At 42.9% G+C, this 25,492-nt stretch overlaps 2 protein-coding genes across 4 annotated transcripts in view; one reads left to right on the top strand and one right to left on the bottom strand.

Annotated features, from left to right (window-relative positions):
- Positions 1–25,492, top strand: part of GTF2F2 (general transcription factor IIF subunit 2) — a 93,156-nt gene that overhangs the window by 17,097 nt on the left and 50,567 nt on the right. For both annotated transcript variants that reach the window (XM_064175104.1, XM_064175096.1), the window contains exons 5-6: positions 592–630; positions 23,358–23,439. In XM_064175104.1, coding sequence (XP_064031174.1) covers positions 592–630; positions 23,358–23,439 — 121 coding nt within the window. The remainder of the gene's footprint in view (positions 1–591; positions 631–23,357; positions 23,440–25,492) is intronic.
- On the bottom strand, positions 13,311–16,253 carry KCTD4 (potassium channel tetramerization domain containing 4). 2 transcript variants are annotated; one of them, XM_064175083.1, is made up of 2 exons: positions 15,999–16,253; positions 13,311–15,686 (listed from the first exon to the last, which is right to left on the bottom strand). In XM_064175083.1, exon 2 carries the CDS (start codon positions 14,800–14,802, stop codon positions 14,029–14,031), a length of 774 nt encoding a protein of 257 aa, XP_064031153.1. In that variant the 5' UTR covers positions 14,803–15,686; positions 15,999–16,253; the 3' UTR covers positions 13,311–14,028. The 2 variants fall into 2 exon arrangements, with proteins under 2 accessions (XP_064031153.1, XP_064031145.1); XM_064175075.1 differs by having other exon boundaries at positions 13,311–15,854.

Consider the following 25,492-nt stretch of genomic DNA (forward strand, 5'->3'; position numbering starts at 1 on the left):
TCCTACCTAGCAAGTTGGGCTGTAGTACCATCTGAGTGCCAATGATCAGACAGGGAGAAGATTGAAGAAATAACTCCTTATGTAATCTGCAGAAGGGGCAGAGAGGAAGTTGGTCAAGATTTAATTTACCTTATGCCAACTAAGAGCATCCTTCTGCAGAACCTTGATTGCTTTTTTAATATACAAGAAGAACATTAATTTGTCTGGAGTGGCTTGTGAGATACATGCTCATTGCTTAAGTATAATCCTGCTACTGATTTGCTGTAAATATGTAGCTTTGTTACCGCAGAGCTCAATCATAGAATCAAGCAGGTTGGAAGAGACCTCCAAGATCATTCAGTCCAGCCTAGCACCCAGTCCTAGCCACTCAACTAGACCATGGCACGGAGTAATTTTCTCATTTAAATGATGAGTTTGGGCACTGAAAGTAAATTTATAAACATCAATCAAAAGTAACAAATGTAATTTTATAAGAAATTATCATAATTTGCTTTAGAACCTACATTTTAAAGGTTAATTTCAAATAATCATCACAGAAACTTTACATTTGCCTTTTGTTTTTCTTTTCTTCACTGGTATTTTTTTTTCCAGAAAGCCAACCAGAAGAAAAATCTGAAAGCAGCAGCACTGGTGAGTGTGGACTACACCTTTTCAGTTTTCCTTTTCAAGAAATTGATGGCTTGAAACCAAAAAGGAGTCTTTTTTGGTTGTATTTCTAGGGTATAATATAGTAAGATTTAAGAATTGCTGGCTTCTGAATTTCTTTCTCTGTTTTATTTTGCATTATGAATGATTGCATTGTCTGCTCTTCACTCTTGGTGCTTTCATGTTCTGCCAATATTGTGTAAAGTGACCATGTGGTTTAGTTGTTTGTACTTTTGTTTTGGTCAGAAGAATGAATTACTGTGTGCTGTTGGCTGTTTAAGTATGCTGACAAGATGACTGCTAAACCCATTGGATAGAATCAAGCTGGTTATGGGTTCAGTTTCTGAGTGAGGATAGTTGGTTATGGTGCTACATTGAAAGGGGCATACTCAGCTGTCAGTTGTCCTTATTTGCTTACTCACTCTACTGCTCAAAAATCATCATGGAACTAAGATGACTATTTCGAAGCTACCTCTCAAGTAATTCCAGTTACTGAGTGCTCCATTTTGCTGTTAACCTACTTTATCTCAGCCTACAATAAGTACTTGTGATGGTTTAGGAGTTATCTGCTCTCCTCCACTCTTACTAAATCACCCAAACTAGACTCAGCTGGCTGAAAGTTAAGGAATGAAGCTTTATATTTGCGTCTTAGCACAATACACAAGCAGATATTTACAACTATACACAGAAAGGTACAAGTTAAAGGTAATACAGAAACACAATACTCCTCCCAGAAATCAGAGTCTCCAGGAGGGGCTCCCAACCACCCTTCCACCTTCTTTGCACGCCTCTACCTGTCCTAGAGTTTGCCTTACATGCAAGGTGAGTTTGGAGGATCGGCAAGGGGTGGGTTAGAAGCAGAATTAGTTGGGTTACACAGCAAAAACCCAGGCACTGACTCTGACAAATAGAAATGTTCTGTCTTCTCTCTGTTTTCATCCTTGCTTCTGTACATCTCAGCAAGCCTATGAGTGGACATCACCGTTGTTTCCTTTTCACAGCTTATCATCTAACTTTTCTCATTAAAATATTCCACTTAGCCTCAAACTAGCACAGTACTTTAGAGGCAAAGATGATGTCCTCTATGTATTCATGTAGCATTTTAGCATAACAAGACCCTAATGACTTTAATAAAAATGTGTAGATTTTAATTGTAGTCAGAATAAGGTTAAAATGAGATAGATAAGGTTAGGTAGGATGACATAAGATTAGAAGAGATAGATCACATTCAGAAATCCTTTGTTTTACATCCTCATAAAGTTCCTTCCTCCCATTTTTGCATTGGAAGGGTACTGTCAGTCTTCACATTTTCTTATGTCATAGATCACTAGTATTGTCCCTGACATTTTAAATCACATTTATTGTTGGAATGGTTGTAAACTACATACCAAAGGGGAGCTGATGCCAACGTTGATGATCTATTTGATGCCATTCAGGGAGAGACAACATGATACTGGGTCAGACCATAGGTCATCTACCTGGCATCCTATTCTCAGTAGTGGTCAGTACCAGATGCCTTCAGAAAAATAGAAGGGCAATGCAGAAGCATAGTGATACCCCCCCCAACCACTTTTTCCAGCCTCTGAGCCTTTCACAGCTCAGAATGATCCTGAGATAGGGGTGATAGTATTTTATTTATCAGACTCTCCTGGATTTTGCTTCTGTGAAGTATCCCTGTTCACATGAGCCCTTTGGTATCCCTAATATCTTGAATCCGAATATCCAGCAGTCCAGATTTGTGGAACAAGTGTACCTAAACTAAATTTGAAGTCCTGTGGCATATTATCATTTTGGATTCCTTTTTCCATCCAGAAATCCTATTCCATTGGTGCTGGTGTTAAACAGTTCTTGGTGATTCAACCAATCTTCTTTAGTGCCTGAGGGCAAGTTTGTGTTAAATATGAATGAATGTAGCAAACTGCACAGCTAAAGGGAATGCTTGTTCCTATATGATGATGAGCTAGTGATTTAAAGCCAAATATGTGTATGCAGCTCCTGTTTGCTTATGGTGTTGCTTGCACCTACCTTTAAGTGCTGTCAGTGATGACAGAAGCTGTGAAAACCAAGCATTTGTGCCAGTTAAAGTGTGACCTGCTCCGCACCTCTCCCACCCCCCTCCAAGTAGAATACCCAGAGGTTGCTGCCCTGAACCTGTGCAGTCTGTTGAGAGTGTGGTAAAGACCATATTCTTTATGGTCTTTATGGTGCAGTAAAGAAATTCATTCTCATGTGACAGCAAATGCAGTTGGCTGCTGTCCTTCTGGAAATGCACGAAATGAAAGTTAGATAGGCTGCAGTTGGTGATAATGTTGGTTAATCTTTGGGAACGGAGTTTTGAAAGCATGGTATTGCTTCTGGGGATGGGGGTGCAACAGAGGGTGGTGGTGTGGTCAGCTCTGTGCACAAAACTACAGGTGAACCTTTTCCTGTAAGAATTCATGAACCTTCTGCAAGCCAACTGAATTCCCGTTGTATCAAAATTTCATCTCTTAATGTCTCTGTAAGCTTGTAGCAAATAGCAGCCTTCAGTAGTTACCATGCTTTAGGACAAGGTGTTAGTCATTTCTTTTCCATAAACCTGCCAACACAGATGCCTTTTACTGAAGGGAGGGATACTGTTGAGACCATTTCAGATTTGTCTTATGGTAAAAGAAACAAATTGTCTGAGCTGCTGCAGACAATATATTGTGAACCTGGTATAAAAAGTTTTCCAACGATGAGTGTGCATGTTTGGCTACAGACACAAACCTGTAACTCTTGAATTGTCTGTAAGGAACACTCACTTCATTTGTTGATGTTACAGTTAAAGAAAAACCAAACAGATCAGATGTTGATTGTATATTGGAAATGGGGTGCAAGCACTTTGTTTAACACTGAACTGCATGCAGTAAAATCAGGACTCTTTGATTAAGGGCATGGAGCTCTTACAGTATGACACAGGACTGTATAAAGTTGCTAAGTGCACGTTTCACTTAGAACCATAGAATGGCCTGGGTTGGAAGGGCCCTTTGAAGGTCATGTAGACCAACCCTCCCCAGCAGTCAGCAGGGGCATCCTTAACTAGACCAGACTTAGAATCATAGAATCAACCAGGTTGGAAGAGAACTCCAAGATCATCCAGCCCAACCTATCACCCACCCAGCTCTAAAGACTTCATCCTCTTTAAAGCCATTAACATACATTAATTATATATCAAAAGTGAAAACTCTCTTAAAAATGATCATTAGCTAGATTAATTCTTAGTCTAAATACTAGCTCAGAGCTCAGTGTTGAAGATAACTTAGTTATAGAATCTGCCATTTTCAGGCCACAGAAACTGTTTTTGTCATGGAAATGTAAGTGGGTTTGTTGACAGATAAATGCATCAAAACTTAAAATACAGGATTCTCAGTAGTTTTCCAGGAGCCATAAGAAGCAATGAGACTCCACTTGTAGCTGTTGAAGCACACAAAGAAATTCTGATTCCTGCTTTGAGGTATATGCAGTCAAAGTCTAGCATATCAGTTGTAATAAGTATTGTGGAGAAAAAGGGAAGGTGCACTGATAGAACAGCAAAATAAATATCACAGAATCATAGAATCAACCAGGTTGGAAGAGACCTCCAAGATCATCCAGTCCAACCTAGCACCCAGCCCTAGCCAGTCAACTCATGTAGCAAAAGGACTGACCAAAATCTTGTGCTTGTAGCCACGACACACACCTTTTGTACTTTCAGGCTGCCCTGAATTCAGTGTCGAAACCCAAGGGCATTCAGTCAGGGCCAGGATACCAGAGTCTTCTACATGCTTGGGTTTGGCTTCCTTTTAACTTCTCATCAAAGACCTATACTCCTTACATAGTTATCAGCCTGCATTTTCAATGTTTTAGCACTTTCTCAGTGTGATTTTGGTGTAGTTTACGGATTCACAGATTGCATTGAGTTGGAAGAGACCCTCCAAGGTCATCTTGTCCACCCCCCTCTGCAGTCATCAGGGACAATTCCAACTAGAGCAGGTTGCTCAGGACAGTATCAAGTCTGATCTTGAATTTCTCCAGGGACAGGGCCTCAACCACATCTATGAGCAGCCTGTTCCAGTGTTCCACCATTCTGATTGTGAAGAACTTCCTCCTAATGTCCAATCTAAATCCCCCCTGCTCCACTTTCAAACCACAGCATTAACAGGGGTTAAATTTTTAAAGGGTTCTGCAACAATAATCTTGGTGTCCTGAGGAGCTGGCTATTTATTTTAGTATGCTGTAATGAATATTTAATATTTCTGTTTGCCTGAGCAGCACTGATGTATTTATTGTCTTGCAGTCTCTATCCTGAGAACAGAACCAGATAGAAACCAGTGGACGTTAATCTTGTGAGCCTTTTCTGCCCTTCAGTGCTCTCTGTGGCCAGCTGATCAAAGTATTGCACTAAGCAAATGCATGGTTTTGGCTTGTATTGAAGTTCTTGTTCTGACTCTTGAGAAATCTGAGGCATTTCAGTTGTGCCTGGCATCACAAATCACAGCTCCACAAATTGTCTTTGTCTCCTGAGAGGGATTTTGCTGATTATTGCAGTTCACTCACTCACCAGCACCATCACATTTGATGGGTTTAGACCTTTGCAGTATTGTGAATTAGAGCCTTGAGTGATGGATCAAAGGGACAGGAGGAGATCAAATGCTTGCTGCCTTGGCCAGTACCAGTCTGGTGTGTAGCAGCTGTAAAGCTAGCAGGAGGCAGTTTCAAAGTAAATAAAAAGAGGTGTTTCTGTACTTAGAATGTAATTGAGCTGTTGAATTCCTTGCCAGAAGATGTGAATGTGAAGGTGGTATTTGCTAAAGGCTTATGTGACCCTAGAGGAGACCAAAGAGATGTGCGAAAGAAAATCCATCCAAAGGTGCTAAGATTGAGAGGACATCTGATTTAAGAAACCCCAAGCCACAACAGCTTCTTGGACACTGAGATGCATATCTAGTAGGACAATCATACATGGCTGCTCTGTCCCTAGACTCATTTGTGAATATCTGGGTTTGGCCACCTTGCTGGAGTCACAATGCTGGGCAAAGTAGACCTTTGGTCTGGTCCAGTACTACTGCTCTCAGGCTCTAGTTTCCAAGCCCTTACACCCCTGCCTTCTTTTCCCCCTGTTATACAGCTTGCAGCAGGGCTAATAAAGTTTTTTCTTTTAACCATGAAAGTAACTTCCAAGGAGAAAGGGAACGAAGGCAAAGGCAAGAGTAGCTCTTCTAGGGTTTTCTGTAGTCATTTACCTCTGCTTTTGCTAACTGTGAGAACTCTGGGGGCTGCAGCACAGATCTTTCTACGTGCCTGAGTCTGGAAACAGTCTAGCAGAGCTCATTTGCTGCTCTTTCTGAGCTATAAGGCTCTTCCAGCTCCCGCATCTTGCCAACATCTGTGATGATACAGAATCAGGAACACCATGTAACTGTGCTGCAGCATATTGTCTTACTCATGCAGGTTGTCTTTGAGATTTCTGCACTGAACTCTAAGTGATCAAACCTTAAAATCATCATCTGTGCATGGCAGAAAACTCTTACAGAGTTGGACTTTTATCATCGTATGAGAATCATAGATTCAAGCAGGTTGGAAGAGACCTCCAAGATCATCCAGTCCAACCTATCCCCCAGCCCTAGCCAGTCACCTAGACCATGGCACTAAGTGCCTTAAACAGCCTACGTGTTAAATGCCTGCTCTGCTGGAAAAGAACACTGTTTTCTGTTCTGTTTAGAAAAAGAGTTGGAAATATCACAAGACCTGGCAGTGGTGCAGACCTTAGATAAAGTTAGTATTGATCAGACTTCTAATCTAACAGTACCTTTTCCTCTGTTTAACTGATTCTTATCAGCCTGGCTTGCAGGACCTTTAATTTGTCTCCCCTGAGATGACCAGTTTCAGCAATGAGAAAATATACTGCTTTAGCCCTAATACTTGCCAAAGGCTTTATTTAAGTAGTAGAGAAGCAGTAGATGACTGGTACAGCTGCTTGGTCTGTTTATGTTTTTTGACACTTAGCCTGTTCATTGCTAGTTTGTTTGCTTAATGCTTTCTTCCTAATTGAGAGAGTCTGACCTGTTCTTCTTCTTCATCTGTTCACTGTAGTACAAAATCAAGAGCTTCTTTTGAGAGAACAAGCAGCTTTCTGTGAAGCTACAGCAGTAGATTTGTAGGTTAAAGTTCCCTGTTGACAAATTTTTGGGAAAATGAATCTCTCTCTCCTCCTCTGACTTCTGCTGCAAAACATGAAGATTGTCTGTCTGCAACTTGGCATATGAGAAGCCAAAAGATGGGTTTTAAGAAGTTATTTTTAGTTTAATAATTTCAGGATAATTAGGCATTACTTGTGTTGTACAGCCTCAGTGTTGCACTGTGCTGGCATCTGTGCCTCCTGCATAACCCCAAAGTTGCTGGGTGCTCCTAGTGCTCAGGTGTTGTAGGCTCTCTCACCACAGTGCTACCTCTCTGTCCTCTCTGCTCAGAGAGTTCAGCACTGCAACCTTTCCTGAGCATCTGGCCTGCATCTGGTCCAAGCCCCTTGGACCCTTGTCTTCCTGCAACATTCTCCTAACAAGCAGCCTTGGGCTTTTCAATCTGTATTTTTTTAATATGCTCCTGCAGCTAGTGAAGTGCCACCCCCTTACACAGGATTTCAAATCTTCCTTGAGGAGATAGGAGCTAGAAAACCTGCCACCTTCTCTTGGCCAGGCTTTCCATACCTGGGACAAAGCTGCTGCTGAAAGCTTAGGGTGAGGTGGCACCAAAGGCAAAAAAAAAAAAATGCATCCTGGAAAAATGTAGAGATCTATTTTTTAAAGTAACTGAAAGAAATTGTGGGGTGGAGCTAAAAGAATCTCCTTTTAATATGCAGAAAGGTGGCAGGTTTCATGAACTCCCTATAAACTAAGGTTATGTCCTCCAAAGCCATACCAGCTATAAACAAGACAGTACTGCACTCATTTTTACCATGATCAGGTCTTCTGAATGGCTCCGTTTTTAAGAGCTGTCTTCTAACTGCTTGGTTTTGAAACCTTAACACGTTGAACTTGTGTAATCATCACACCCCAACAGGATTTTAAATGAGTAGCTGCTGTTTCCAGCTCTAATTATTGTATGAGTTTGGTGAACATCTTTATTTAGAATCACAGAACCAAGTTGGAGGAGACCTCCAAGCTCATCCAGTCCAACCTAGCACCCAGCCCCATCCAGTCAACCAGACCATGGCACCAAGTGCCTCAGCCAGGCTTTGCTTGAACACCTCCAGGGTCGGTGCCTCCACCACCTCCCTGAGAAGCCCATTCCAATGCCAATCACTCTCTCTGGCAACAACTTCCTCCTAACATCCAGCCTAGACCTCCCCTGGCACAGCTTGAGACTGTGTCCCCTTGTTCTATTGCTGGTTGCCTGGGAGAAGAGACCAACCCCACCTGGCTACAGCCTCCCTTCAGGTAGTTGTAGACAGCAATGAGCTCCCCCCTGAGCCTCCTCTTCTCCAGGCTGCACACCCCCAGCTCCCTCAGCCTCTCCTCACAAGGCTGTGCTCCAGGCCCCTCACCAGCTTTGGCGCCCTCCTGTGGACACCTTCCAGTACCTCAACATCTCTCTTGAATTGAGGGGCCCAGAACTGGACACAGCACTCAAGGTGTGGCCTGACCAGTGCTGAGTACAGGGGCAGAATAACCTCCCTTGTCCTACTGGCCACACTGCTCCTGATGCAGGCCAGGATGCCATTGGCTCTCTTGGCCACCTGGGCACACTGCTGCCTCATCTTCAGCCTACTATCTACCAGTACCCCCAGGTCCCTTTCCTTCTGGCTGCTCTCCAGCCACTCTGTCCCAAGCCTGTAGCACTGAAACAACAGAACAGCATTGTTTTCTGAAGCTTATAAGGAACAAACATGGTGCTAAATGATAATGGCCATGATGTTAAACTGTTACCAGCACAGACAGAAAGAGCTTTTTGGGGGACCATAGCTTTTGCTGTGTGTGGTACTCCTACAACAGACATTTTTAGAGAAGGGAATCAACTGTCTAGTTCTCTGGAATGCTGTGTGATTTCTTTCAGAGAGAAAAGCAACTGGGCTTTCTTTGTTTGAGTGCTTGCTCATCCGTGTTCCTCAGGTGTCATCATACATCTCCCTCCTACCTTCCCCAGTCCTTGCTGCACTTCTTATTTTGTTGTGAGTGGTGATGATTTGTGGAGACAGTGTTTTGAGACAACGTTCTGTGTGATGTATTGGTACGTAGGGCTTACAGAATGTCTATCTCAGAAGTGGTGGAAACTCCATCATGTTAATTTTCTGACCATAAATTTCTCATGCCTTACAGATTGCTTTTCTTTAAACCCAGTAATTTATGTGAGCTCCTCTCTCTAATGAAAATACCTTTAGTTTTTTAGCTAGGAGTTGTTTTGCTCTCAGCTTGTGAATTTCTGCCTTATGTTGCAGGACAGGAGACAAAATTAGGTATAGGCAATAGTGACCTAGCAAAGATGAAATAATTCTAGCCTAAAAAAAACAACATTAGTTTGTCATAGACCCAAGTCAGCTTGTCCCTTCGTCCTCAATCCTGATTCATTAATCAGCCCAGAGAGTGGAGGTGAATGGTGCCACATCCAGCTGGCAGCTGTCACTAGTGGTGTCCCTCAAGGATCAGTGCTGGGCCCTATCCTCTTTAACATCTTCATAGATGATCTGGATGAGGGCATGGAGTCAGTCATCAGCAAGTTTGCAGATGACACTAAGCTGGGGGCAGATGTGGCTGGGTTGGAGGGCAGAAGGGCTCTGCAGCGGGACCTTGACCGCCTGGACAGATGGGCAGAGTCCAAGGGGATGGGGTTCAATAGCTCCAAGTGCAGGGTGCTGCACTTTGGCCACAACAACCCCATGCAGAGATACAGGCTGGGGTCGGAGTGGCTGGAGAGCAGCCAGACAGAGAGGGATCTGGGGGTGCTGATTGATACCTGCCTGAACATGAGCCAGCAGTGTGCCCAGGTGGCCAAGAGAGCCAATGGCATCCTGGCCTGCATCAGGAATGGTGTGGTCAGCAGGAGCAGGGAGGTCATTCTGCCCCTGTACTCTGCACTGGTTAGACCACACCTTGAGTGCTGTGTTCAGTTCTGGGCCCCCCAGTTTAGGAGGGACATTGAGATGCTTGAGCGTGTCCAGAGAAGGGCGACGAGGCTGGGGAGAGGCCTTGAGCACAGCCCTACGAGGAGAGGCTGAGGGAGCTGGGATTGGTTAGCCTGGAGAAGAGGAGGCTCAGGGGGGACCTTATTGCTGTCTACAACTACCTGAGGGGTGGTTGTGGCCAGGAGGAGGTTGCTCTCTTCTCTCAGGTGGCCAGCGCCAGAACAAGAGGACACAGCCTCAGGCTGCACCAGGGGAAATTTAGGCTGGAGGTGAGGAGAAAGTTCTTCACTGAGAGAGTCATTGGACACTGGAATGGGCTGCCCGGGGAGGTGGTGGAGTCGCCGTCCCTGGAGCTGTTCAAGGCAGGACTGGACGTGGCACTTGGTGCCATGGTCTAGCCTTGAGCTCTGTGGTAAAGGGTTGGACTTGATGATCTCTGAGGTCTCTTCCAACCTTGGTGATACTGTGATATATAACTCAGGACCTTATTCTGGCACAGCCTATGAGTGGCAGAACACAAGCAGGTAGATACCTGAGTGAATGAACATATGCAGAATATGTGTATGTTATATTGAATATGTTTAGGGGATGGAAAGGAAACATAATGCACAATGTTGTTCTTTTTTCCCATATACCAAAGCAAAACACTCTCCCACCCTGGTCTGAAAAATTATCCAGGTTTATAGCTAGTTTGAAGCAATTTGGTTGTAGCAGATACGATGTGGTAGAATGTAGTAGTGGATTTGTTCAATGGAACAGGGAAAAGAATGAGTTTGTCATCCTCATCTTTCTGCTGTTCCTGCTGTGTGAATCAAAGAGCTGAGTGACATGCCTTTGATCAGAGACAGCGTGGAAAAGTTTCAGACCCTTAGAGAAATGCACGAGTGCTCATGAAAATGGAAAGGGATGACAAGATTGAAGTTAGTGTTGTAGCAGGTGACTTTAGGTGTCTGCCACAGATGCCAGTGTTATGTACACAGGAATTAAAAAAAAACACCAAACCATCACCACAGTGAAAAGTGCTTAACCTACCTTGAGTTTGAATTTTGTTTGAAAAAACAAACCACAGTTTTATTTTCAGCAATGATTAGAGATGTCCATTTTTCGCTTCAATGAAAAGAAGCTGTAGTGCTCTTTCTTTAGTACAGGTTTACTCTTTTATAAGAATATCAGAGAATATCATAGAATCAACCAGGTTGGAAGGGACCTCCAAGATCATCCAGTCCAACCTAGCACCCAGCCCTAGCCACTCAACCAGACCATGGCACTAAGTGCCTCATCCAGGCTTTGCTTGAACACCTCCAGGGATGGTGACTCCACCACCTCCCTGGGCAGCCCATTCCAATGCAAATCACTCTCTCTGTGAAGAACTTCCTCCTAACATCCAGTCTGAACCTTCCCTGGCACAACTTGAGACTGTGTCCCCTTTTCTGTTGCTGGTTGCCTGGGAGAAGAGACCAACCCCACCTGACTACAACAGGCACTTTGAATCAAAGGCCAGTAAATCTTTAAAGAATAGATATATTCATATATATGTATTCACAGAATAGTTTGGGTTGAATTTTACCTGTGATTACCAGCTTGTGGATAGTTTATATTCCAAAAGTACTTTCTATAATCATAGAATCAGCCAGCTTGGAAGAGACCTTCAAGATCATCCAGTCCAACCTAGCACCCAGCCCTATCCAGTCAACTAAACCATGGCACTAAGTGCCTCAGCCAGGCTTTTCCTGAACACCTCCAGGGATGGTGACTCCACCACCTCCCTGGGCAGCCTATTCCAATGCCAATCACTCTCTCTGGCAAGAACTTTCTCCTAACATCCAGCCTAGACTTCCCCCGGCACGACTTGAGACTGTAAACCCATCAAATTCTCTACTGCGTATTCATGAGTACAGACATGCTATGATGAAAAACTGGTACTACTTTAGTACTGATGTTTTCTTTGTATTGAGTGTCTTAGGAGCCCAGCTGAAAGCTAAGCTAGCACAGTGTGTTTTAATTCACATATGAGTATGTTAATTGTTTGAAATTTTATGTTGCAGTGGCATTTTAAATTTCAGCCAAACTTCTATTACATGTGAGGTACTTGAAAGTGTTTTAAGTGTAAATGGATGATTTTGCAGGCTAGGAGCAACAGCTTGCTCCAGACTTTGTGCTTATGCAGGCTGTGTATTTGACATCACCTAGAGCATGCTTCCTCAAAACATGTAGATTAGTTCTGGAGCATTTTCAGGCTGTCTTGCCACTTGCACACTTAGAGAATTGTGTCCACAGAGGGCTTTCCATGTAACTGTTCTGTGTGATGATGTTTCTGGTTCTTATCCCAGAAGATGAGCAGGATTTTGGGTTTCTTTCAGGGGAGTTTTTATGATTACTTTTCATAGAAGTCTCATCTATACAACATTAGTGGTTTATGAGGATTTAAGGCAAGGTACTCATTTATGAAGGAAAGCAGGGAGAATGACACATACATGAACTGCATTTTGCTATGAGTCTTTTGTTTGTAGCTAGTTAATGCATTTGGACAGACTAAGAATAAGTTTTGGGGTACGTGAACAGCTCTTCACCTTGTATACCTAGAATGTAGAGTGATTTGATTTTTAAATAGTTCAGTTTGGAAAAGCTCCACTTGGAACCACATTCTTTATGATCCTGATTTTTAGACAGCAGGTTCATTTGCATGGAGTATTCTGTAGAGGCTGGATTTCCCCATCTGTTAAAATGATAGTGGAATGTGCTTCAGTCACTGCTGCCTGCTCTGGAGATGTAGAGTCCCTCCCTCAATTCATTTCTGTTGAGGGACCTAGTTAACAACACCTGATGTAAGTTACTAGTGGTATAGAAGGATAAGTGTACCTTGCATTTGCATTGCAAGTGACTATACATAAGATGGATCTGTTCCCTCTAAAATCCAGAAGCAAACTGTTCTCAGCCTGTCTTGCACTAGCTCTTTTCCTCAGTGGTCACTTCTAGTATGGATTGTACTGCATATTGTTGACACTTGTAGCATTTTTTTTCTTTACAACATTGATGTTTTGGGAAAGTTGAGAAACTGCTTGTTTTGTTGGGGTTTTTTTTGGGTTTTTTGTTTGTTTTGTTTTGTTTTGTTTTTTTCTTTAATAGCATTTTGCTTGAATTTTGAGTCCATATGAGCTATGGATGATGGTTGAGTTCAGTGGACAAGACTTACGAGGTAGTACAGCTTCTTTTTGTATTTTGTGGTGATATTTCAGTCTGCTTCTGTGCAGTGACTGATTCGTAGCACTTTTGGTTACATTAATTTCTGTCATTACACAGGAGCTATTAAAGCTTTAACACATAAATGGGAAGATTTGATAACTAGTGAAGATGAGGAAGAGGAGGCTATTAGGGTGATGCATCTTAAGTGCCAGCAGGTGGTCTATTCAAAACTGATAGTACTAGCTGCATTTAGTAAGCCATTGTGCATAGTAAAGGCTCTGGTAATTCCCTGTCCTTACAAGCACAAACGATCAGTAGGAAGTAGTGACTTTGCCATCGTAGGATGTCATGACTGGAAACTCTGTTACATGAAACTCTGTGAAATATTTTTATTGAGCATTTGATATGTATATGTAATTAGAAAATGTAACATTCTGTGCAGAATCAACTCCTTTCCCATAACAAAAGTACCCCCCCCCCCCCCCCAGCATTGTTTGTTTGGTTTTGGCAATTGTTATTAATGTGGTACCACAGTTACAAATTCAATTTTAAGTCAGTTGAGAAATCATTTAACTTTAAAATCAAGTTGATCTCATGTTTGTTTTCAAATTAAGTACGATAGATTAGCATAAGCACTAATGAACATTCAGCATCATTTATTCCAGTTAAAATCCACTCTGAAATGTTTATAAGCAAAAGATGTTTTAATCTTGCTTATTACGTGGAAATACTCTCACTGCTGTCCATCGGAGCAGTGTGGTGTGTGCGTGTTAGTCATACAAGTACACAAAAATTCAGCTGGTTGAAAGACAGCATCGAGAAAACAGGTATTACAAATAGCATAAAGCATTCAATCTGTGCTTACAATGTTTAGCAGATATTAAATCCAGGCATCACATTTTCTTCCTGTTTAAGTAAGCCAGAGATGGATGTCATTATGAGATTTACATACCATTAGCTCACGTCAGTTGGTTAGCAGCCGATATCTGTGGTACAAGGCTAGTTGGATAGGTTATTTGTGATGCCAGGAGTCTGCAGGTCAAGGTTTACTGGCAGCATGCTCATTTCCTCTGCCTTTGTGATCACTTGATAAAATGAAGTGCATCGCTGTGAACAATCGACCCTTTTGAACAATCCAGACTGGTCAGCAGTCTAAATCCACATTTTAAAGCCGTCATTATAGCCTCGAACTTAAGAGTTTCCAGGGTGCAGACAAAGGTGTTGTCCTCCTTCAGTACCAGTCGTGTACCATTTTCAGACTTTATGAAGTACTTGAATTGAATAATATTTGAAGATACTGAAAACTCTTCTGGAAATCCATCCAGCCTGCTTTTGGACACCAGTACAATTCTGGCTTTTATTTTTGCAATGAAATCAGGAGCATTGCAAAAGATTCTGAGTCCTTGGGAACGGTCGTGGCTGTCAGTTATTTCCAGGAAAGTAGTCTCTCGAGATGCTAGCTGTTCCTTCTCCCACCTTGATTTCACTGCATCTGAGAGTACCTTAAGCTGGAAGAATTCTGCTTCCTGTGCCAAAAGTTGATTTTCTCGAAACCCTTCTGGTAGAAGAAGTTCTCCATTTCGTAGGAAGTTGAGAATGTGTCTGAAAAGGAGTCCATCTCTGTCTATGAAGTAATGCCCATCTGCATCAAAAGGGCACATTATTTTTCCATTTATGATCCCTTCCAGAAAAGAATCTGGATACTTGGTTAGTGTCTGTTTTTGTGTGATGTATAGATAGCCACCAACATTCAGAGTAACCAGAGATGTTCTATAGTCCTTCTCTTGCTCAGAGCCTTCGGAGTTGCTGTGTTTTTCTTCGCATTCGTTTTCTCTTCTGTTTATTTTTTTCTCCATGATCAAAGCCAGACCAAAACTCCAGTTATCTTGCTTTGTGCTTCTCAGCTTGCAAAGAGATTGATTATGTGTTTTTAAAATCTGAAAGAAAAAAGCACCTTTATACAGCTCCGGCACGATGTTGGAGTGGCAATGCTGCTTGCATTGCTCCGACTGTCGGCTCGGGTTTGCAGTAGGTGGCGTGTCAGCTGTGCATGCAGGGCGATAGCAGGAGTATGACTGTAAAGCAGCATTTGCATTTAACTGTATAAGGGAAGGAGACTATAACAACTGTTCGTCTTTTTCTCTAAGTATAAGAAGTTTGCCTAGTTTGGGAGGTTATTCACAGAGATGCATCCTACTGCTCTAAGTAACACCCTGTTTTGAATGGTTTAAGATGTATTTGCAGTATCAGCTGGACAAGTCACGTTCTGTGCTTATGGTGTTTCACAGACAGCTTCATTTCTGTTTCAAGTATTTTCATTTTCACAAAGCATCTTTTCACCTTTTTTTTTTTGGCATTGGATACAGTACCTGATGTTTGTCAGGATGCCTCCCTGTCTGTAGAAGGGTGTTGTCTATGGAGTGCTTGCACATAGATATTCCTCATTTATTGAACACATGTGCAGTGGTAAGATGTTTTCACAGAAGATACTCTGGAAGTGATGCTGAGGGACTTGTTGATTCGACTGCTTTAAGTTAGTGATGAAAGCCACCATTTGCAGTGAGTGGAAGTACCCACACCAACAAAACAGCTGCAGTCTGGTTAGGTTTCACTTTTTGCCTTTCTCAATGCCACAGATACTGTTTTCCAGAGACGATTGTTGTTTCTATTGGTGATGTTTTCTGAAGTCACTAAGGCTGTGTAGCATAGGTTTGTTCTGTGTAGAAAGGACTCAGCTGCCCTGCGGAACAAAGGGTTAGTGTGCCTACAGACAGCTCTGAGCATCACATAACGCTATAGCTTAGCAACACTTGGCTATGGGGAGGGGGCAAACATCGGCAGAGCACACTGCACTCAGATGGCTGTCTTCTCTCCGCCGATCTGTGCTTTCAGGCTCGCTTTCTGTTGCCTGTTAAGAAAAGGTTTTCCCTTTAAGCATTTGCAGCCCGGAGCAAGGAAGGGGAAGCTGTCCGCACGGCTCTGTGTGCTTCCTTGGGGAGTGGGTGGGAGCTGCAGCATGCATTCCTCAGCGCAGGCGAAAGCGAAGGCTTACCTTGGGCTGGACCTGGAGAGGAAGTCCCATCTTTTTCAAGATGTATTTCTCACTTTGCCTGCCAAGCAGTGAAAAGTCAGATTATTCTTCTGTCAATTCTTCCACTTTATTTCTAAGTATTTTGTTCCAACCATTCCCACAGTCTCTCAGGCTGTTTATCAGTCATCACTGTAATATTTCTTTAACTCAATCTGGTAGAAAGAAATGCCTTTTTTTTTTTAACTTGCTATTCTCTTTGCCAGGGTATCCCTAGTACTGATATGCTGAATTTTTCTGCAGCTCTATGTGCTATGTTAATCAGCTGTTATTCATTAGATTGGCTTTATCAGGAGTTAGTCATGGGTTTAATGTTAACTCTTCAATGCCATTGATATGTTTAGCATAACTTCAATCAAAAAGATCTCAAGCAGTTTCTAGTTTTTAAACATTTGGACTGTTTTCCAAATGAACTCCTTTCACAATGATTGAGTGGATAATTGAGAACAATTAAAAAGCCAATTAGTTTCAAGTGTCATTTAGCTTGGTGATGGAAAATTCAGTTAGTGCGTTTAGATCGTGCATAGCTACAACACTGAACTTAGTGGCTGCTGAACCTTGAGAACATTATGGTGCTTTCATCTTACAGAGTGATCTTGAGATACTTTGAAGTGAAACAAGCCATGTCCTGGCACAAGTAAGTGGGCATTTCCAGGGAGAGCTGGGATTTGTAAAAGGAAGGGATATTTTTTGTGGCCACCTAAGCTATCTGCATTTCCAGAGACAGCAGTTACAGAGCAGTGTCTGCTCACTTGTTTTTTTTGTGTTCATCGTCTTGAGACTGTGTCTCCTTGTTCTATTGCTGGTGGTCTCTTCTCCCAGACAACCAGCAATGGAACAAGGGGACACAGTCTCAAGCTGTGCCGGGGGAAGTCTAGGCTGGATGTTAGGAGGAAGTTCTTCGCAGAGAGAGTGATTGGCATTGGAATGGGCTGCCCAGGGAGGTGGTGGAGTCACTGTCCCTGGAGGTGTTCAAGAAAAGCCTGGATGAGACACTTAGTGCCATGGTCTAGTTGAGTGTCTAGGGCTGGGTGCCAGGTTGGACTGCATGATCTTGGAGGTCTCTTCCAACCTGTTTGATTCTATGATATTCTATGATCTTCTCAATGTTCTAACACTGACAGTTAAAAACTTCCACCTTTTTAGTGTCACTTGCATGCTGACATTGGCCATTCAAGTAAGGAATACTATCAGTAGACAGCAATTGGAAGGATATTGTTTTGGTTTCAGATTAAGTCAGAGAAAATGCTAGGCAGTCTTGCACACACTTGAGAGAGTGCTTGAGGAGTAGTACTGCATTTCCAAATTCCTTACTCTTTAGGCTGCACTGGGACAGCAGTCTGTAGAGCCTTTCAGTTTCTTCTCAACCAGAGAAGCTGTCCTGGAGACACTTAAAATGCAGTGCCAGTGCCTAACAGCTACACAGGAGGAGGCTAGGCATTTACCCCTGATTCTTTCCTGAGTGTTTCCTTGTGAAATATAACCTCACTCCTCCTCAGTTTCCATCATCCTCCTGAAACTCCTGGTGTGGAGGCTTGTGCACACCATAGAATCAACCAAGTTGGAAGAGACCTCCAGGATCACCCAGTCCAACCTAGCACCCAGCCCTAGCCACTCAACCAGACCATGGCACCAAGTGCCTCATCCAGTCTTATCTTGAACACCTCCAGGGACGGTGCCTCCACCACCTCCCTGGGCAGCCCATTCCACTGAGAATTCAAGACTAGAGTACCACAGGAAAGTTGATGCTCTACCAGTGGTTCAGCTTACTCATGTGTCCAAGCCATCAGCTTCATTGATAAACTGCTGTCAATGAAAATCACCTGGACTGCAGAAAACAGCTGCTTTTATTCGTTACAGTATGAAAGGGAATGAGAAGAAGAAGACATTTCGTCTACAAGAGGTAGAGAATTTCTGAAGTGTGTTAGGAAGCTGTGCACATGAAATCTGTTTGGGTGATTAAGACAGTTTGCTAGTCATTTAATGTCATAACACAGAAAACTGGCCAGGTTGTCAGACAGCTAAGCCATTCAGTAGCTGCTATCTCACAGTGTTGATGACATAGACATTCTCATTCCAATAATAACTCCAGGATGTTGATTAAGAGCTATTCAAGGGAAATTCTACATGCTAATTAAAATTGAAGGTTTTCAAACCAGAAAGTCTGAAATTTACATTCAGGAGTTCTAAAGGAGCTATCTAAGACACTATCAAGTGTGCTTAATAATCTTTGAATGCTGCAGTTCTGTAAGACTGGAAAAGCAAATGCTGGGCCAGTATTTGAAAGGTGAACTGGATGGCTCAGTGAGGGGCCCAGTGATGGTTTGGGAGTTACCCATGCCCTCACTCTTATGAAATCACCCAGACTGGAAGTTAAGGAATGAAGCTATATTTACAGCTTAGCACAATATACAAGCAGATATTTACAATATATTTACACTTCTACACAAGTTCTGGGCCCCCCAGTTTAGGAGGGACATTGAGATGCTTGAGCGTGTCCAGAGAAGGGCGACGAGGCTGGGGAGAGGCCTTGAGCACAGCCCTACGAGGAGAGGCTGAGGGAGCTGGGATTGGTTAGCCTGGAGAAGAGGAGGCTCAGGGGTGACCTTATTGCTGTCTGCAGCTACCTGAGGGGAGGCTGTGGCCAGGAGGAGGTTGCTCTCTTCTCTCAGGTGGCCAGCACCAGAACAAGAGGACACAGCCTCAGGCTGCGCCAGGGGAAATTTAGGCTGGAGGTGAGGAGAAAGTTCTTCACTGAGAGAGTCATTGGACACTGGAATGGGCTGCCTGGGGAGGTGGTGGAGTCGCCGTCCCTGGAGCTGTTCAAGGCAGGATTGGACGTGGCACTTGGTGCCATGGTCTAGCCTTGAGCTGTGTGGTAAAGGGTTGGACTTGATGATCTGTGAGGTCTCTTCCAATCCTTATAATACCGTGATACTGTGCAGACTCAAACAGACAGAGACACTCCCTTATCTGCATTTGTATCCTTGATTTTATACATCTCAGCAAGCCTATGAGTGAAGTAGGCATCACTGCTCTTTTCAGTCTGGAATACAATTTTTTTTCTCATTAAAATATTCCAGTTAGCCTCAAACCAGCACACCCAGGTATTTAAAAACAAAAAAGGACCATTAAAAAAAAAACAATGAAGCATCTGACTTCAGAGTCAGTTAAAAATGGAGTAATATAATGCTAATTAATATGACTGACAGGAAAATAAATGGTGCTAAAAATCGTCATCCTTTTTGATTGCATTTTGTTCAGCAAAGCAGGTGATGCCTTTTGAGTATGTTTCATTTGTCATTTTGAGCTAGAGCATATATTATTTCACTTTAATTATAGAGAAATAAACTTCAGGCTTCAAACTGGTGAACGTTAAGCAGAGAATTATCACCAAAATGTTGCTGCAGTTTGGTTCTGTGTATTTGTAGTCAGTGATCAGGAAGGTGGTAGTCACTGATAGAGTTTGGAGATGATATGGACTAAGAATGTAATCAATAGGGTGACATTCTGCTGAAGCAGAACTATTTGGATAGTTGGTTAGAACAGCATTTTAATATGAACAAATGTGCCCTGGAAGACATTGTAGGTGGGGGTTGTGGTGCCTATGTTTATGACAGAAGCTCTGTCCTGTGTGCAATGCATCATTGCCAAGTGGCCATGAGGTTGTTGTTGTTTGTGCTGGTCAGTAAAACAAATGTAGTATGTAATCTTTGGATGCCTAAGTAAGGGAGTGCCAAGTAGAGACTGGGTGAACCTGTTCTCTAGCTGCATAGCTACCAGGAAAGGGTGATCTGAGAAGGGCATCAACTTTCAAGCTGTAGAGAGGTACTACAAAAGCAGAGCTGAGGTCCAGTGTAGGAGAGAGGATTGCTCCTTTTCCAGCCATTACATACAATAACCTGGGAATCTGCAGAGTGATATCAGGTGACAGCTGAAACTACTGGGGCTTTCAGTTTGGGTGCCACCTTCTGCCTGCTGAGGAGCTGGAGGCACATGTGGCCATACCCTGTTCTTAATGCAATGTCTTCCTCTTTTTCCTGCTGCCTGTGACTTGTCCTGAGGCAAGTCTTCATCTCCTCCTTCCCTGGCACCGCTCTCAAAGAGCAGGAGCTGGTAGACTTTGGGTCCTGTCCCTTGTGCTGTCAGGTCTGACTGTGAAAAACAGAGTCTCAAGAACTGCACTTTCTCAGGCCAACAAGAGTTATTAAGAAGCTGAAAAATGCACCTAATGGGAGAGTCAGGAAAACATGATTTATTTTTATTAGGCTTGATAAAGGTGAAGCATGCATAAATGCTTGGGCAGGCAGAAATGCTTTCACAGCAGGTTCTTCAGCTTCACAGTAGGTTCTTCAGCTTCACAGTCAGTGGTCTAACAAGGCTCAGTGGCTGGAAATTGGAGCTGAATGCAGTCAGACTTGAAAACTATTACACTGAGATTTCCAAGCCAATCCATCTCCCTCTCCAAATAAAAATAAACCAAGAAAAAACCCCAACAAATAACCTCTGTCAGACCATCTTCTGCACAATTCCAGTAATTTTCCCCAGTGTCTCTTTATTAAGATTGCCTTAAGCATTTTAACTCCATTCTGTTCATTTGATGGTGACTATCAGCAGGACTGGAACCTGGAATCAGTATCTCCCAGCATATCTCCCTGTCATCTCACTCAATAGTCAACGATTGAAACTCCTTAATGAATTGGCGCTGGAGTATTCAGTCAGGGAGGCTGACGTGAGCATGCATTTGGCAGCTGACCATGAAGCTATGGGTTATGTAGACCAGCCTGCCTGGAGCTGCACTCACAGTGTACAGATAGGGCATCTGAGAGTGTAAGATGCTTGGGAAAATGCCTGCTTTCCCTTCTAATCTCTGGCTGCATCTAGGCTTCTTGCTTTATTTGGAGTCAGTGTTTTTAACAGGGAATTGCTGCCTTCATGCCTTATTCATCTTTTGTCTCCTCTGTGACTATGGAAATACGTAGACAGACGTGTAGCAATTTGCATGTCTTTTTATTGTGGCTGTGGTCCTGCAACAAGGGAAGATAAACCCAAGTCTGTGAACTTGAGTGTGATGCATGAAGGCTAATTAGGCTGCAGAGGGGGTAAAAACTGTGTTCCCCAACTACAGTCTTGCACCTGGAGATTTGGATACATCTTTGCAGATTTACTTTGCTAGACAGTCTGGATGTGTTAAAATCCCCGAGAGGGTCCAGGAAAAGTGGAACACAAACTTTGATTTTTGGACCATTGATGAGCTGTGATAGCAAAGGTAGCTTAGCTGCAAGGTGGTGTTGTCGGGAGACTGCAGACAGCCTTGCGTGACTGGAACATTGAAAGTCAAATCCAGATCAGTGGTAATTAAAAACAAGTATTAGCCAAGACATCAGAGATGGGATGTTACAAAGGATAAATGTGTTTAATTGTCAGGTTCATTTTCTAAGTGGTTGGTGTGGGAGAGCTACCTGTTTCACTGCTGCCAAGTCTTAAAAACTAAGAGCAGTTTGCAAACGGTGCAAAGTGCACAGAGGTTGCTAGCAGTGTGTCCCAGAGGGCTGGGCTTGAGTGGACACAGAATCACAGAACTGTACAGAGATCATCAAGTCCAACCTCCTTGCCAAGGCAGGATCCCCTAGGGTAGTCTGCACAGAAAAGCATCCAGGCAGGTTTTGAAAGTCTCCAGGGGAGACTCCACAACCGCCCTAAGCAGCCTGTTCCAGTGCTCTGAGACCTTACTGTGGCCTTCCAGCATCTGAAGGGGACCTACAAGAAAACTGGTGAGGGACTTTATAGGATGTCAGGTCAAGTGAATGACTAGGAGCCAGGAGGAATGGATCTAAGCAAGAACAAGGTAGATTCAGATGAGCTGTTACGAAGTTCTTCACCATGAGGGTGGTGAGACACTGGAACAAGTTGCCCAAAGATGTGGTGGAAGCCCCATCCCTGGGAGTTTTTAAGGTTGGGTTGGATGGGGCTCTGGGCAACCTGATCTAGTGTGAGGTGTCCCTGCCATAGCAGGGGGGTTGGAACTAGATGACCCTTGGGGCCCCTTCCAACCCTAACAATTGTATGATTCTATTGCAGTTGTTAGTTGTCACTTAGGGCCAGAAGGTATTCACACTGGACTGCAAAGTGACTCTGTTGCAGAGGTGAATATACGGAGAGCAGGATTACCTAAAGCTCAGTATGTGATCTTCTAGATTACTTACTGCAAGGGTTTTTTTCCCCACAGATCTTCAAATATGCAATATTGTTACTTTATTGCATTCTATGTTGTTTTTTTTATTGCAGTAAAATTAAAGTAGGTTACTCTTTTTCTGAAGATGGGAATAAAATTAGCTGTCAGTTTTATCCTCCACTCATTGTGGATACTTTGATGATTGGATTCTCTTTACAGATTGTTTTTTTTCCTCGTGGTCACTGACTGGGTTTAATACAAGCAGTTCCTAGGTCATCTCAGTGCAACAAATGTCTGGGTTCTAATTTAAATTCCCAGAGACTCAAATATATATTTGATAGAACCAATAACAATGTTATAGAGTGCCCTTCCCTCTTCCCCCTCCTTTCCCAAAAGAAAGGAATTAGATGTGGAAAGAGGAAAAGGTAAGCACACCCAAAAAAATAATCTCATTCTGATTTGGAAGTTAAAAAGAAGAAAAGTTTAACAATAAATTAAAAAGGTATCTGAGGTAGGGAAGTTACAAAGGTAGAACAAAAGGGAAAACAAAAGGGAAGGAAAAGGGAAGGGAAAACAAAGCCAAAATGTGTAAATACAACCTGATTTTGGTGGTGATGGCCACGTGGGAAGAACCAGGAACAGGATGGTGATGCTGGGAGGCAGGGAGCACAGAGAGAACAAGAAGTAGGCAGTCCCCCTGCTTTTGTAGACCTCTAGACAGGAAGGGGGAGTGGGCTAATCATGAATCACCTGGTGGTGTTCAGACCCACCCCTGGGGAGAGGTCAAGACCACCTGGGTCAGGTTCAAGGTCACTCTCCCTGGAGAGTTAACCCTGGACAAACATTCTGGAGCAAAGAGAACCATGCAGTTGCCATCTCTTATTTAATGTTTGTTCTTTGTGATTAATTCTTACTATGCAAAACACCTGATGGCAAAATAAGGCAGTCTAGTGGATACTAGGTGTGCAAGCTTCTTTTGGCTGCTTATTTCTCAGTGTTGAAGTAGCAGAGATTTTTACAACTTGAGACTTGAAAAATTCTATTTCCTTAAAGATTTATTGGTGGAGTATAATGAAAATGTTGGCCATGTTGGTGAGTTTTAATTTAATGTCCAGTTTTGCTTCATTTCTTTTTCTTTTTCATTGTAGATAAGCTTTCCTTGGAAGGAATAGTGGTGCAACGTGCTGAATGCAGACCTGCAGCTAGTGAAAATTACATGAAACTGAAAAGGTAGGAGTGCTCTGTTACCAATGGATGTGATATCTGACCTTGATGTTTTTATTACTGCCTTACTAGTGAGGGATGACTTCAGCATTGTGGTCTTAGTAGGATCATGTTTTTATGCAGGGTTTATACTGGATGGGGGTGGATTTACTGTAGGGAGGGAATGGAGGCTGCTGTGGAGCTTTGGAGCTTCTATCTCCCTTTAGTAATGTCTGATGGGATAATGCAGACTTTTGCATTCCATCATGTGCAGAGCTCTTGCTAGAGCACAGATTGTGCCTCTCCACACCTGAATTTGTGAAGGTGCAGCTGTGTTTAAATGTGATTGAAGCTGAATTACGAGGCTGGTGAGAGGCCTTGAGCACAGCCCTACGAGGAGAGGCTGAGGGAGCTGGGATTGGTTAGCCTGGAGAAGAGGAGGCTCAGGGCAGACCTTATTGCTGTCTACAACTACCTGAGGGGTGGTTGTGGCCAGGAGGAGGTTGCTCTCTTCTCTCAGGTGGCCAGCACCAGAACAAGAGGACACAGCCTCAAGCTATGCCAGGGGAAATTTAGGCTGGAGGTGAGGAGAAAGTTCTTCACTGAGAGAGTCATTGGACACTGGAATGGGCTGCCTGGGGAGGTGGTGGAGTCGCCGTCCCTGGAGCTGTTCAAGGCAGGATTGGATGTGGCACTTGGTGCCATGGTCTGGCCTTGATCTCTGTGGTAAAGGGTTGGACTTGATGATCTGTGAGGTCTCTTCCAACCTTGGGGATACTGTGATACTGTGAATTCCCTGGTGACTTAGAGGTTTACATTGGTTCAGTCAGGACACTGTTGAGTGTGGTTTTCTGTGTGGATCATCCAAATTCAACTTAATATTGTACTATCATCCAAATTCAACTTAATAATGCACTGTGCTAAATAAAAAGTACTTCTGAAAAGACATTTAAAATGCTCAAAACAGTAAAGAATATAAAGGAAATCTTAGACCTAAACTGGCATGCTTGCTAGAAGAGATAGTGTCTGGAAAAGTCAGAAGTGGAATGGAAACCACAAGACATGCATTAGACAGAATTACTTAGTGGCTTTTGACAATTTAAACCAAGGTGTCTGGGATTTACCTTGTGATTCACATATCATATGGATAATTAACTTGATTATGCTCTCTAGTAATAAATCAGATTAGAAATTGAATTGTGCATTATATTAAATAACTTTTTGTATGTTTTAATTAAATTGTGGTTGTTGATTTTAACTAGAGAAGTGCAAATCAGGAAATTTCAGGAAGAAAATAATCCATGACTAGTTTTAGAATCATCAAGAGAAATGCAGAAAAGGCAAAGTGATGTTTTTCCCCAATTCCTTATCTGTTTTCTATGTATCATATATTACCTGTACAGTATCTTACATTCTATTAACCTCCTGTGTCATCTAAACTGCTCAGGATTTTCATTTTGTGTTCATTCAGTTCTGAATCCTTGTGTTTCAGCCATTGGCAAATCAGCACCCTAAGTTTGCTCACATACAGTAAACAGCTTCATTTCAGACTGTGTTGTGTTATTGCTACCATGAGTGTTGTCATCAGTGTGAAACGGATTATGAGGCAAATGTGATGCTAATAGAAAAGGGCTCATTTCAATCTGGCAGTTTCAGATGTATACAAATACAGTCTGTGGAGTGGTTTTGCTTCATAACTGTTTCAATCACAGGTTATCTGGTCCAAGTGCCTGGGTTTTTTTTCATTTTGTAGAGTTCTCTGTTAGCTGATCAGATAACAACAGCTTCTTGTTACAGTTTAGGACTAGGATCCTACATAAAGTTTTCTAGAGAAATCAGAGTTCAGAGAGGATGAACTCTCCAGGGGCTGAACAAAATATAAGAGATATGTTTATCCCATTCCATTGCTTTAAAAGTCCTATATAGTTTGAAGCACAGCTTGCTCTGGGCTCTCTTGCTTGCTTGTTTTTATCCCCTGTCTCTTCCTCTGGCCTTGCATGCTTCTCTGCACCGATCATTGTTTGGGTTCTGGTAAGAACGCTGACTGGGAGTGGGGAGGAGATAATTCTGCCTTTGTCCA

This window comes from Pogoniulus pusillus, chromosome 3, assembly GCF_015220805.1.
Source record: "Pogoniulus pusillus isolate bPogPus1 chromosome 3, bPogPus1.pri, whole genome shotgun sequence".
Taxonomy (NCBI): domain Eukaryota; kingdom Metazoa; phylum Chordata; class Aves; order Piciformes; family Lybiidae; genus Pogoniulus; species Pogoniulus pusillus.

What these genes read in the sequence shown, in the direction of transcription:
- KCTD4 (XM_064175083.1), bottom strand. Translation starts at nt 14,802, where the DNA reads ATGGAGAAAAAAATAAACAGAAGAGAAAACGAATGCGAAGAAAAACAC.